This window comes from Martes martes (genome assembly GCF_963455335.1).
Source record: "Martes martes genome assembly, chromosome: 8".
In the NCBI taxonomy this organism is placed as follows: Eukaryota; Metazoa; Chordata; class Mammalia; order Carnivora; family Mustelidae; genus Martes; species Martes martes.
Window position 1 is genome coordinate 14311605 of NC_137895.1, and position 13339 is coordinate 14324943.

Here is a 13339-nt window from a genome sequence, read left to right on the forward strand (position 1 = left end):
CAAGTACCTCTTTCCGGCGCCCAGAGCAGCTTTTGCTTAGAAGTAACACCACACATGTCCCAGGGCACTTAGAATCCTGAAATGCCTAAGCTGGAAGGGCTCTTAGGGGCACTAAGCCCAACCCTGCACTGTTAACAGGTGGCAAAACGGAGGTTCAGGAAAGGGGGGATTCCAAGGTAAGCAGGCTATTTGGGAGTTGAGCTGAGATACAGAAGCAGGTTCTGCAGGTTTCAAATCTGATGTTCTTTTTGGTAAGGTGGACTTCCTTAGTGTGCTTCATAATGTTAATATGCTCAGGAATATGTTCAGTAATATGAATATGCTTAGTAAACGGTGCTAAGCAGCTGGGAGGCAAGCTCTGGGAAAACAGGGAAAGAGGATGCAGTTCCTACTCCAGGATACGTTTCCTGTGATCGGCCAAAGTTCAGTGTAGAGATTCAAGGAGTGAGGAGTTACGTAAATGGTAACCTCAGCGACTGCATAAGACCAGTAGGCACTCTTGAAACTCAAAACTGAGAGCTCGGAAGAAGAGCCTGTAAGACAAACTAGTCCTACGTCCCCTCATTTTACAGATGGGAAGACTGACACCCAGAGAGGGGCAGTGACTTGGCCAGGGTCTCGCAGTTGCAGGGAACAAGGCTGTCTGCCATCTGGTTCCAGAATTGAGCCTCTTAACAATGGTCTCTGAGGGACTCCACTTGCACTGGCTCTAGGGTGAAGCAGCCAACTTCCTGCCGTCATTTCTTCTGCCTCAGCAATGCCCTTTCCAAAAGTGGGGAGGGTTATGCACACCCACCTAGCCTCCCCTAGCTAGGACTCTGCTGCCAAAAAACCCAAGAGCTCTACTGGAGCTGGATTCTGTCACTCACCTTCATCTGCTTGATGGTGTAGACCAGCGTGCCAAAAGGCCCCTCCTTCACCAGCTTCTTCCCTACCACCTTGGCCCGGATCACTGCAGAAAAAGGCAAGATACAGACAGGAAAGAGGTTAGGAAGACTTGAACCACATCAGGGATCACATCTCAGGTTGAGTACCTGGAATTGCTTTCTTATCTCTGGGCCAACTTGAATAGATGATTGTGTTTATAAAAGTAAGAATTCAGATGAGAGACACTGGTTGGGGGTGGGGGTGGAGAGAGGAATGGAGGAATGAAGGCAGGCAGTCATCATTCAACTTAATTATCCCAAATGTTCACAGTTGCCAACCCTGGAAATTCCTAGGCTGCATTCACCCCTGGAGGAGTTTCTTGACTCTGTGGGTTTACCATAATCCAAAATCTACTGCTTTTGTTAGAGCCTCTTGCCATCCTCCATTGTCCATCTGACAATTGCCTAGTCTCCCAGAACTATTGCCTTTCCACCAGGACCTCTTCCTGAATGCTACCTCTTGTGGGGCTCTCCTTTGCATGCATACATTCACTGAGTCCTGACGGGCCTGCAGGATTGCAAAGCATCCCAGCCGCTCTACCTAGCTGGTCGGCATTCTGATGGGGCCCTCGGTTCCCAGCACTTAGATGGCAAAGTATGCAGTAAAGCGTAGCTCAATTAGGATGTGGTGGAGGAAGGAGCAGTTGGGAGTAGGGGCTCAGGAATCAACAGAGCTCTGCTCTGTACGGCTATTATGACTGCGGGCAAGGAATTTTGCTTCCGGCCTCCCATTTCCTCCTATGTAAAGCCAGGATAATAATGGTACCAATCTCCTGAACTGAAAGGATTAGGTAAGATAATGCATATGAAACTCAGCACCATGTCTCCCACACAGTATATGTTACATAAACATTATTGATATCATCATATCATCATCATCATCATCACCAAAAATTGCATGCGCTGACAATAGAAGGATTGCTGCCATTAAAATTTGCTCCCATCTATCACATGCCAACTCTGTGCAGTAGTACATCTCATGTATGTACTCCTCAAGACAGCTTACACGGGCAGTATCACCATCCACATAATACAGACAAGGAAACACAGAGAAGTGAAGCCACTTACTCTTCTGAACCTCAGTTTTCTCCTCTGGAAAGAGGGTATAACTGCCTATATCAAAGAATTGGAATGAAGATTAAAGAAAAGATCTTCTGAAATTTCTTAGTACAACATTTGGCAGAAAGGAGTTGCTCAGTAAATACCAATGGACTATGAACAGGAAAAGTATTAGACAGACCCAACTTGAGGAAGGCTAGAAGATAGGCATTTACTACATGCAGGAAAAACACAGAGAAGGGAGGGATTTACTTTGAGATTATAAGAGGCTGTGCGTTCTTTTTGTATTTTATGTGAAAAGGAAGCACCCAGTAGCTGTCTTCAGATATTTATAGAGCTCGCACATGGAAGAGTAATGGACAGATCTTAAAGACGATTCAGAAACTGCAGATAAGTTGTGTTGATTGGCTCAACACCCCCCCCCCCCAAAAAAAGGCATCTAATAACAAAAACTGGCAAGAAACGAGGAGGGGCTGCCATAGGGACAGAGAGTGTCTCCATCAAGGGGTTCTGGAAGCTCTCAGGCTAGGACCTTCCCCAGAATGGAATGGATTTTGCATGTATAGCAGCCATGCTTTTGAGTCACGCATTGAACTCTTCCAGTTCTAAGATCCTGTCACTCTTTTTTACCTCCAGTTATACTTAGCTCCTAAAAAGAGTAGGTCCTGAATAAATGTCTGTTGAACAGAATACCCTACACACACACACACACGCACACACACACACACACACACACACACCCCTGCCCATTCTGGTGGCTCTGTTATCCCTGTTATCCTTCCCCATTTTGGATGTCCCACCACATTTCCCAATTCATTGACTCTAATCTCTAAAAACAAAACAAAACAACCTTTATTAGGAAACAATCTCCGCCATCCCAACTGGATTCTGTCCCATTCCTCTCCAAACGAGTTTGCACCCTACTCTTCCTATCAGACATGAAGTCAAGACCCAGATGAACCAACAGCCCCTCCAGAACTTCTTGCCAGGGAGGGTAAAACACAGAGCCCATTGGCGAAGTTAGCAATTTAGCAGACACAGCTCAGATTGGGAGGAGGCAAGTGACTGTTTCCAAGTCCGCTGCAAAAACGAGAGATTGGCCAGATTCCAGGCAAAGCTCCCTCAAGATTCTGCCTCCACCTCTTTGTCTAACTTTGTAGCAGCATCCTTGGCAGGGAGCCAGCCTCCCAGAGGCCCAGGGACTATTTCCTCTACAGCAACTCCCACAGTCAGGTTGTAACAGCTTAACTGTTGGGCAGAGAGCATATCTGCCAGGACTTTACTATTGATTCTTCCTGAATTGATTTGGCTCCATCCTCTGCCACTTCATTAACACAGAAGGTAAACTACCAAGTGAGTCTTTGCCTTAGGGGGGAAGAAATTGCAAAAAGGATTTCTTTAAATAGCAACTTCTACCCTTCCCTGGCTCAAAAATGGCTTGACTTCATTTAGACATAACATGTCATAAGCAGACCTGTCCCATAAAGCTAGGTACTTCTGGAAGCTTCTGCACACACAGCTAGCCAATTCCTTCCTTACCCTAAAATGGCCTGAGCTTGGAACCTTTTCATCTGAGAATTGTTTGTTTGGTGAAAAGGGAGTAAATTTCTGTAGTCAGGAAGCCACATTTGTGTTTCATTCCACCACTACCATGCGGCCTCAGGCAAACCCCTGTGTCCCTGACCTCCTTTCTCCTAAATCTTTCTGATTGTCTTGGCCCAATGCCCATCATGTGGCTTACAAGCGATGTCCTAATTCTAGTGGAGCAGCAGCATGGCAGAGCATGGAAGAGCCAGGGCTCTGGAGCCTGACGCCTGGGTTCGAATCCCAGCAGTGGTCCCACATGACCTTAGGGAGGTCATTAAACCCTTCTGTCTTCATTTCCTAATCTACAGCACTTCCTCATAAACCTCATGCTGTGAGGGTTACATGCAGACATTGACAATGGTGCATTTGCTGTCACTGCTGTTAGAATAACACCCCTACCAGTGACCTCTGTTGTTACTTGTCTGAGTATCATTATCTTCTAACATACACCATAAGCTAAGGCCTGGGGGTTCTCTCTGGGATGGGAAGAAAGACAAACTCCTCAAAATATCTGACCATGCAGAATTTCAGGGAGAGGTAGGGGAACACACATAAACTGGTCAGAACAAACATACAAGGTGTTTTTAAGTCTGGAGCACCCACCTCATCACAGGGACCTGCCCTATCTCATCACCCACATGTAACCCAAGAGCAGCCTACCAGAACCAAACTTGATCACACGGTTATGGTCCAGAAAGGCTGGCAGGGAAGGCCCAGCATGGAGGCCACAACGGTGTTTTCTTTATAAAAACAAAACTGCACTACACTGAACTAAAATTAAGTAATATTCTGCTCTCCCAAAGAGATTCACAAAGTTCTTCCAGAGTAAAAACACCAGCCAACCTCAAATCTGCCCATTAGGTCTGAATTAATATGTCTTTATTTGCTTCAGTTTCTTCTCTGCAATGCAAATGTGTGCTATTTTGTACTTTCTTGTTTGGCAATAAGGGTGCTCCAGAGCATTCTCTGGCCTCAGGGCCACAGTAGACAGCGGAGGTATGGAAGGTCATGGTTCTCCAACAACAACAGAAGACAGTTTCCAAACTTAGAGCTGGCAGCTTGTGGGCTGTTCCCGCCACCTTGGTGTAGTGGCTAGAAGCCAGCTTTACACATGGGCTGGGCTAGACAAAGGTTTTCTTTATTTTCCTTCATGCTGGAATGTGGCCCCACACTGTCTTCCCAATGTCCCCTGGCAGCTAAGCCAACATAGGAGTGAGCTGGGTTGGTGTGCTGGTGGGTGTGATGACGAGAAATAGAAGTCCCATTTCCTACCTCCACAGAGACAGTCTAGTGGCAAGACAAAGTTTAAAAGTTCATGGCTAGAGGGCTAACCTCCAAGGTGTCTGAAAGCACCAGTCAGAGAAAGGAGCAATGACGAACAGCCTGAATCTCAGTTTTGGAGCCTCTTATGCTCCGGGAAAGGAAGCTGGGCTTCCAGGGGGTATGGAGGGCAAAGGAAAACAGAGTAAACAGTATTTTAACTTAAAAGTCTATAAGAAGAAACTGACCAGGCTATGTGTGCTTATATAATTGGCACATAGACCTGTAAATATATGTAGGGCCCTCTTAAATATATCATACACCTGAGGATCCAGATGTAAAGGTATATTTCTACATAATTCTCTTTCTTTAAATAATTTTTGTGAGGAGGGCTAGTAAGAGCTTGCAAAAACAAGAGAAACAAGGCACATCCCTTCCAGAAATATAATTGTGTGCTGCCTGCCCCCACCTCCATCCATAGTAATGTAGACCACAAGCAGCACAAGTTTTGAACAAAAAACAATTCCAGCGGCAAACAAGATTCAGCTTCCAGTGCAGCTTACTGCTCTGTCCAGAAGTTGTACGTCTGCTCTTTGTCAGCATATTCAGAGGGGGTCAAGATGCCCACGAGAAAGCCCCTGCCTCTTACCCTCTCCTTCAGCCTCCCATACAGCTACTTTCAATCAAGTCCAGACCTTTCTACCCTGATCTGATGGTTGGACTTTTCTGCTAGCAGGTTGGAAGGCAAAGTTTGGTTGGATTTTAGATCAAGGATCCCTTAAATGAATTAATGTATACCAACTTAAGACCATGGATTCTGCCCATCTTAGATCTTGGGATCCTGTTGACAGCACTATAGATCCTCCCCATGGTAAAGGAGTTGATTTAGCCATCAAATAAGTGAGATACTTTCACTACCACACACACACACACACACACACACACACACACACACACACGCCCCTCACCCACCCACACACACTCTGCTCCCATTCCTGTCTCTCTGAAGGCCCTATAGAATGACTTTGCTGACTTGAGGTATGGTTTTTAGGAGGACAGCGAGGGTATGTAAGGCACACCTGACCAGCAGGTAGGATGAATTTCTCCAAAAGCAGAAGTCACTGTTAGAGTTAACCCTAGGAAGGGGAATGTTCTTCTGATAGGACCCTAGCAGGCAGGACCTAGGTAAGCATAAAGGCATAGACTATGGGCTGACCAGTCTTTCGACTTGGACTTGGAAGAAAAGAGGCGTCTGGAAGTGTCTGATAGTCACTTGATGTTCATTTCCTGGTTGCCATCCACACGGGCCTTTCTGAGGCCAAGAGCTCATGACAAAGACAATAAGCAAGAAACCCACAGCAAGGCAGGCCCACAGCCCATCTGGCTCAGCGCATTAGGCAATTCCCTGGTCTTGTGCCCCATGGAGATCCTGCATTTTAACCTATCCAAAGAAGGCAGAGCCAGGCTTCCTTGCTCCTGTAGCTGCCTAGCCATTCATTAACCATCAGCTCTCTGCACTTCATTACATCATGTCTGTAAGTCTAGGGGAGAGGGAGGGACTAGAACACACTCATAACAATAACTACTATTCATTAAGCCCCTCCCATGTGCCAAGCATGCATGCATGCTATCTTGCTCTATTCTTAAGATAACTCTATAATGGCTATTATTGTCCCCGTTTTCCAACTATGATGAATAAGATCAGGTACCCTGAGGGTGTTTTTTTTTTTTTGCCCTGAGGGTGGTTTTGCATCCCAGCAGAACAAAAATTGGTGGGTCTCCCAAGAAAGTGGACTGCCTAAAGCCTTTTCATGGGATTTGTACTGATTGCAAAACATTTCATAATTTTCTGCACCTCCCCACCCCCACTGTTTGCTCTGGTAAGGATCAGAGAGGTGGATTTGTCCCTAGGAGGAAGGCCCCCCTGATAAACCCCCAGTGACCCCCATCCCTTTGATCACCCCAGCACTCTCTCCCAATCACTCACACATGTGCCCTCAGATTGGTAATAAGAATCTACAAGTAATCACCATCAGTAGTAGAACAGAATATCATGTGCTTTCCAGCAAGGCTTTTAAGGAAGAAAATAAATAACGTAGAAACTACAAATCCTGATGATCCCTGAGGTTTCTCACAACACTATGGGTCTAAGGTTAATTAGACTGATTAATTAGATGAGACAATGTATATGTGAAAAGGCACTTTGTAACCCTGAAGCTAAACAGATGATATACTGTTATGTTGCTGATGGTGATTACTTGAAGGTTCTGAAATGTACTAATCAGAGGAAGACAGCAAGAGACCTGATCCAGCATTTCTTGTCCCCCTGACGATCTTTGGTATCTACCTCCAGTGATCCTTGCCAGAGTTCTTCACAATTATCTGCTGCCTCTTTGGGGATACTTTGTTAATGTCCAGGTTTTGAGGAAAGGGCCTTCGGAATGAAGGGTGGAGGGCAGACAGCTGAAGGTCTACCCTACTCAGATCCTTCTGGTTTCCAGCCCATGTGTCACCACACCCAAACCCCAAAAGCCTCTTTCCAAAGACTTGGAGGCTGAAAGTTCAGATCAACAAAACCTGGAATGAGCAGGCCTGGAATGTGTGGACCTGGATACAGTCAGGCCTCTGTCACTGTGTTAACACTGGGCAAGTCACTTCCCATCCTGGCTTCTAGGTCAGGGTGATGATTACCAACCTGGAAAGGTTCTTGCCATGACCTAAGCTCCCTCTTTCTCTTCACCAAAGCAGCTCTCATCGAGGTCACTGGTGACTTCCACGTGTTCAGTCCGGGCAGTTGTGGGTTCCTCATCTTCCTCTCACTTCCACTCACCTCGTGGCTTTGTACCTCTGTACCACTAGCAGCTCCCATTTACGCATAATCTAACCCAGAGCCCCCACAACATGAGTCTACATTTAGTATCCCCTTATACGTGGAGGTCTAATAGGACATTTCCAACTCAATCCATCCAAAACTGAGCTCCTGAAAATGACTCACCTGTGGTCCCGTTACCCTCCTTATCTTTGGAGATGGCAACCTGCTCCACTCTGGCCCCAGCCCCCTACTCCTTGTGCACCTCCCCAGACACCACCTCAGGGTCTCTGTGCTTGCAGTTCCCCCTGCTGGAACACTCTTCCTTCCAAAGCCACATGGCTCACTCCCTCACCTACTTTGATTGTCACCTGGTCAGGGGGCCTCCATGATCCCCCATAATCTTCCCTCATGCATTCCCTGTCACCCTTGGCCAGCGTCTCTGTGCTCCATAGCACTGGCCACCAGCTGACATAGTCCGTATCCATGTGCTGTTCACTAGAATGCAAGCCTCACGAAAGGGCAGGTGCTTTGCTTTACTAAGTACTATAGCCTGAGCAACCAGGGAGAGCCGGGCATGTAACAAGTCCCTACTATATATCTGCTGAATGTATGAAGCTAAAGGGCCACATACATGAAGGGCGATTAAAATATATATATATATATATATATATATATATATATATATATATATATATGACTCCTCTGGGTAAGCTTTGGCCTATGACCAAGTCTTTCTGAACCTTATTCCATCAGAAGAGGTTAATAGCAGTTCTCAGTTCATAGGGCCAGATAAACATCTGTTCAACAATCATTTGTGGAGTACTGTGTTAGGCTCACAGGGACAAAGAGATAAATGAGGCCCTGGGGAATTCAGGGGCAAGGAAACAGGTAAATGGTATTCAAGGAGAGCAAACACAGCAGTATGAGCAAGAACAAAGAGCTGGCATCGCACAAAGAGGGGTGAGGTCTGTCCAAGGGGAGTGGCAGCTGGAGCTCCCTAGACAGCGGATCTAGGCCTTAGCCCATCCCAAGCAAAGACTCCGTTTGCTTTATCTGAATCCAGAGGAAGCAGAAGCCTGGACCAGATCTGATGGGGAGGGTCTAAGGAAGGAGTTGGGAGTGAGGCAGAATCCCAGCCAGGCTCTGAGCAGAGCCAGGATCCACTTACCCACCTTTCCAGGAAGATGGCCCTGGAGAACAGGAGGGGAGCAGGGAGGGACAGCCCCTGTGAGGAAGAGTGCCCCTTGGAGAAGTCTCACAATAGGCTCTTCCAGCATCCTACCCTGGTCCCCTGAGGGCACTTTTCTCTGTCAGTTTCAAAGGCCTTTTTTTGTTGGTGTCAAAGCCAGGACCAGACAGTTAAGATGCACTCCCAAATCAAGATAGGGAGTCTCTAGTTCAAAGCCTGTCCTGACTAACTCTTTCCGTTAAGTAAAAATATTAATCTTGGTTTTATTTAAGCAGGTTTTTTTGGCACGGAATGAACCCCTGTGGCTAAAAATAAACCCAAATACACACACACACTCAGAAAAATCTGGAGAGCTGCAAATCATTTCAACCCAAGTTTCCATCTCAGGGAAAGCTATTAAAAGCAGGAGGATATTAAAACCTCTCTGCACAGAGCCTCTTTTCTCAGTGCCTGCCTTGTGTTCTAGGGTCCTTGAGGCAAGGCTGTCCCGGGGAGGGCCTCCCGGCAAACAGGGGTCTGCTGCGGGGGAGGGGGCATATGTGGTCTCCTAGCTCTCCTCACCTTGGAAGCAGTGTGGGTTTCTGCCTGAGCAGTCTGAGAAACATGTTGGGGCCTCAGCTGATGTCAGTTGTGTGTATATCAAATGAAGGGGCCCAGAGAGGCAAACAAAGGGAACACAGGTCCAGAAAGGTCAAGTTGCCTGGTACTTTGAGATTATCCAAAAGGAACACAAGCAAAATCTGTGTCTTACTCCAGCTTTCATGTTTTAAGTGGCAATCTCGATTTTAAACTATTAAAAGACAAAATTTAAGAGGTACCACCTAGGTATATGTCTGGACTTGGCATTAATACATTTCATTTGCAGTGTAACCACTTTCAAAGTCAGCCACCCTGAATTTCTTCCTGTAGCCACAGCCAGTTTGGGAGAAAGGTACAGATCATTTGACCCAGGACAGGGTTAAAGTCCTCGGATTCAGGGCTGACTTACGTGGGGGGTGAGGACCATCTGAGAAGGGAGGTGCTGTTCCTATGATCTGGGTTTCTAAAAGGCTGGTAAGGTGACCGCCCCAAAGGGTTTACCAAAGCATTAGAATTGCTGAAGCTTTTGTCCTGCAAAGGGTGGCCAGAGGGGGATGTCAGTACCCCAAAGCACAGAAAATAGGAAGGGAGATCCTTCCCCAGAGCCCCCCCCCCATTCTCTCAGTAACAGATGGGAGCGACAACCCTACCCACAGTCCCCCAAGCCTCCCTTGGTTTTGCAACATAACAGGACTATTTTGAATAGCACAGTGATGTATAAAGGGGTCTCTGGGGTTTGGACCTCATCCCAAGTCCTGCCACTGCAAAGCCTCCAGCACCCCTTATAGCTTCCCCTCTCCCTGCCCCACTACACTGACCTGCCCTGTGATGCCCATTGTCTCAGTGAGAATGACTTTCTCCCCAGTCATCTGCCTACACGTCTGTTTCCCTACAAGACCCACCTACCTGAAATGCCACCTCCTCCAGTAAGACTTCTGCCCACCTTAGACCACACTAAATCCCTCCAGTCTTCTTGGCTTCCTTTTTTCCCCAAAGATGTTCTACCTTAATAGTCAGTTGCTTGGCACTCATTAGCCTGAATTGTTAGATAATAGGCCTGCATCTGACTCTAGCACCTGACAAGGCGCCTAGAATATGGCAAGGCTTCCCCAAGTGTTTGTTGAATGAAGAATGAGGCTACAGGAGGGAATCAAAGGTAATACAATTAAAGGAGACAGAGATGGATTTGGGTTCAAGCTCTTGGAGTGCGGGTCAGGAGTCTGAGCTCCTAAACGTCACCCAGAAAAGAAGAGAGGGAGGCAGGTACAAGTGTGATCTGAGAAGCTAGAATGGGACCCTGATATCCAAATGCTGAAGATTCATATCTAAAAAGAGGGAAGTCATGGGGTCCAATTACAAGAGTCCTCAGTTAACAAATGCCTGTGGGGGGACAGCACTCATACTTCACCGACAGATGAGAAACCTAAGGTTTAGCGTCAGAAAGGTCAGTGGTGCCACCTCCTTATTCTCCTCCCTCCTCCTCTCCTCCCCTCCTCCTTCTCTGTTCTCCTCCACCCTCCTCCATCTTAGTCCTCCCCCCTCCCTCCTCCTCTTTTCTCCTCCTCCCTTCCCTCCTCCTCTCCTTCCTCTTCCTCCTTCCTACCTCTCCTTCTTCTCCTCTTTTATCCTCCTCCTCCTCCCTCCTCCTCCTCCCTCCCCCTTCCTCCTATGCCTCCTTTCTCCTCCTCCCTTCCCACTTTCCTTCTCCTCCTTCTCTTCCTTCCTCCTCCCTGCCCTTCTCCTCCTCATCCTTCTCCTTCTAACATGAGTTGGAATTAAATCACCCATTCACTGTTACTTCAGAAGTGTTTAACTACATGCCTTGGATCTTCTGCTATGCCTTGGGGATTCAGCAGTCAGCAGGTAGACAAGGTCCTACCTTCACAAAGGTTATTTATATCCTGAGACAAAAAGATAAGTGGTTATAGCCCAGGAAGCCACAGGAGTGTGTATCAGACACACTTAGCCAAGCTAGGCAATTTCTGTACTTTGGGGTATCAACATTCTCCTCCTGGTCACCCTCTGCAGAGCAAAAGTCTCAGGCATTCTGATCATGCTTGGTGAACACTTTGGGGTAGTTGCCTTATTAGCCATTTAGAAACCTAGAGCACAGTAACACCATCTCCCTTCTAAGATGGTCCTTATTCCCTAGGTAAGACCTGGTGGTGCTATGGATGTGTGTAGGTGGGAGACATTCTGCCTTGCTGAGATCTGAGAAATCAGCAGGGGTCAGCTGAAGTGAAGAGGATTAAAAGACCTTCAGGTGGAGGAGGGAGCAGAAGTGAAGGCCGAGGGGCTGGAGAACCTAGCCTATCAGAGTAATAGAAAGCAGTGTGTGTGACAAGGGGCAGGGGTTGGTGGAAGCCAAGAGGTAGGCAGGAATGCCCAACTTTGTATAGGCTGGGTCTTGCTCCAATACATGTCATTTCTCAGGTGGGCAGTGATAGAGAAATCACTTCATCCTGGCCAGCGACCCTTTATGTTAATATGTGCCCAATGTGTGCCTGAATGGTCAGCTGATAAGAGGACCCCAAAGCCTCAAGAAACCCCTAGAAACATGTTCAGGACTTGTTTGCCCCACTTTGCATTAGACCCATTAATGGTCCCATTCCAGTTCACATCCTGTTTCTGATCTCCAAAGTTAAGATTTAAGGAATCCATGTCTCCCCTGACAAATTCCTCCAAGCCCCTTAATCTCTCCCAGTGGGCTTACCTCAGGTGCTTTGGCTGGCTCAGCTCAATGTGTGCCAGAGCCCAGGAAGCCTGCTGATCTCTAGAAAGCTCTACCCCACTTGGTTCAGAGGCACTGACCTGCTCACTGTAGTGCAGGCACACAGGTCAGGGGTGCCCAGAATACCCCCCTGCCGAGTGCTCCAGCCCTCCCCAGGGACCCATGGGAAACTTTATCCCAAACAAGAGGCCACCAGAATAGCAGCCTGGTCTTCAACCATGGCCCCTTTGAAGCAGTGCCCAGAAAAATACCGTGCCGACGAATGGTTCTCAGAACTTAGAGCTTTCAGGTCAGGTCATTTCTGTGAGACCAGAATGGTTGGCAACATCTCAGGAGGTGTTTATAGTATTTTATTTTTCTGCTAATTGGGATTTTGTTTGCTAGGAGAGCAGAGGGACTCCAGGAGAGGTCCAAGAGTAGGAAAGCCAAGGAACTGTGAAGCAAAGGGACCTCCCTCATTTGTACAGCAGACCTGCAGATGTGTCTTTGCAGACAGGCAGTGAATCTGTTCTCAAAATGCAGTGAGGATGGATAAGAGACTTTGTTGTGGTTTGAGTAAGAAGCAATGTCTGCTCCCCTCTCTGTCTCGGGGGATTATGTAGCACAGATGCCAAAAAGAATATGGTACATTTATAATAACCTTTTGGGTAGCTTTTAAAACAGTCAAGGCTTCCTCTTTCTCTCTTTAACTTCCCTAACTTCAGCCAGGAAGACTGTGGACACCAGGTGGACCCAGCGCAGGGGTTCCCATTTAAAGCAGGTGCTCCCCTGCCTGGCTTACTCAGAACATTCCCACCAGCTCAGGACCCAGGTAGTGGGCACTCAGACAGAAACAGGTATGAAGAAAAAGAAGGCCAGACTATAGATCTTCAATCCCCAAGACAGTTATCAAAGGTAGCTAACGTTGAGAGTGTGGAAGAATGGCTGGAGATTAGATACAAGAGCCGTTTAAGGAAGCCAGCCTTGTTTTAAAGAAAATACAGAGGTAAAGAATGCTTAAGGCTGCCCTCTTTGGTCAAAGTGGGTAACAGCAGAATGATAAACCTGTCCCTGGCATCTTTGCACACAACCTGCCCTTGCAGTGTGAGAGGAAATTGTGTCAATGGTGGAAGAAAGAAAGAAAGAAAGAAAGAAACGAAACGAAACGAAACGAAACGAAACGAAACGAAACTACTCACCCGTCAAACCTGAATGCA

General features: G+C 47.1%; 2 protein-coding genes across 2 annotated transcripts in view; one reads left to right on the plus strand and one right to left on the minus strand.

Moving 5' to 3' along the window:
* SYN3 (synapsin III) overlaps positions 1-13339 on the plus strand; it is a gene marked incomplete at both ends in the record, with an annotated part of 414093 nt that overhangs the window by 130962 nt on the left and 269792 nt on the right. The gene's annotated exons all lie outside the window — the stretch shown is intronic.
* Positions 1-13339, minus strand: part of TIMP3 (TIMP metallopeptidase inhibitor 3) — a 55986-nt gene that overhangs the window by 12913 nt on the left and 29734 nt on the right. Inside the window, exon 2 of the mRNA XM_080811014.1 lies at positions 870-952. Coding sequence (XP_080667140.1) covers positions 870-952 — 83 coding nt within the window. The remainder of the gene's footprint in view (positions 1-869; positions 953-13339) is intronic.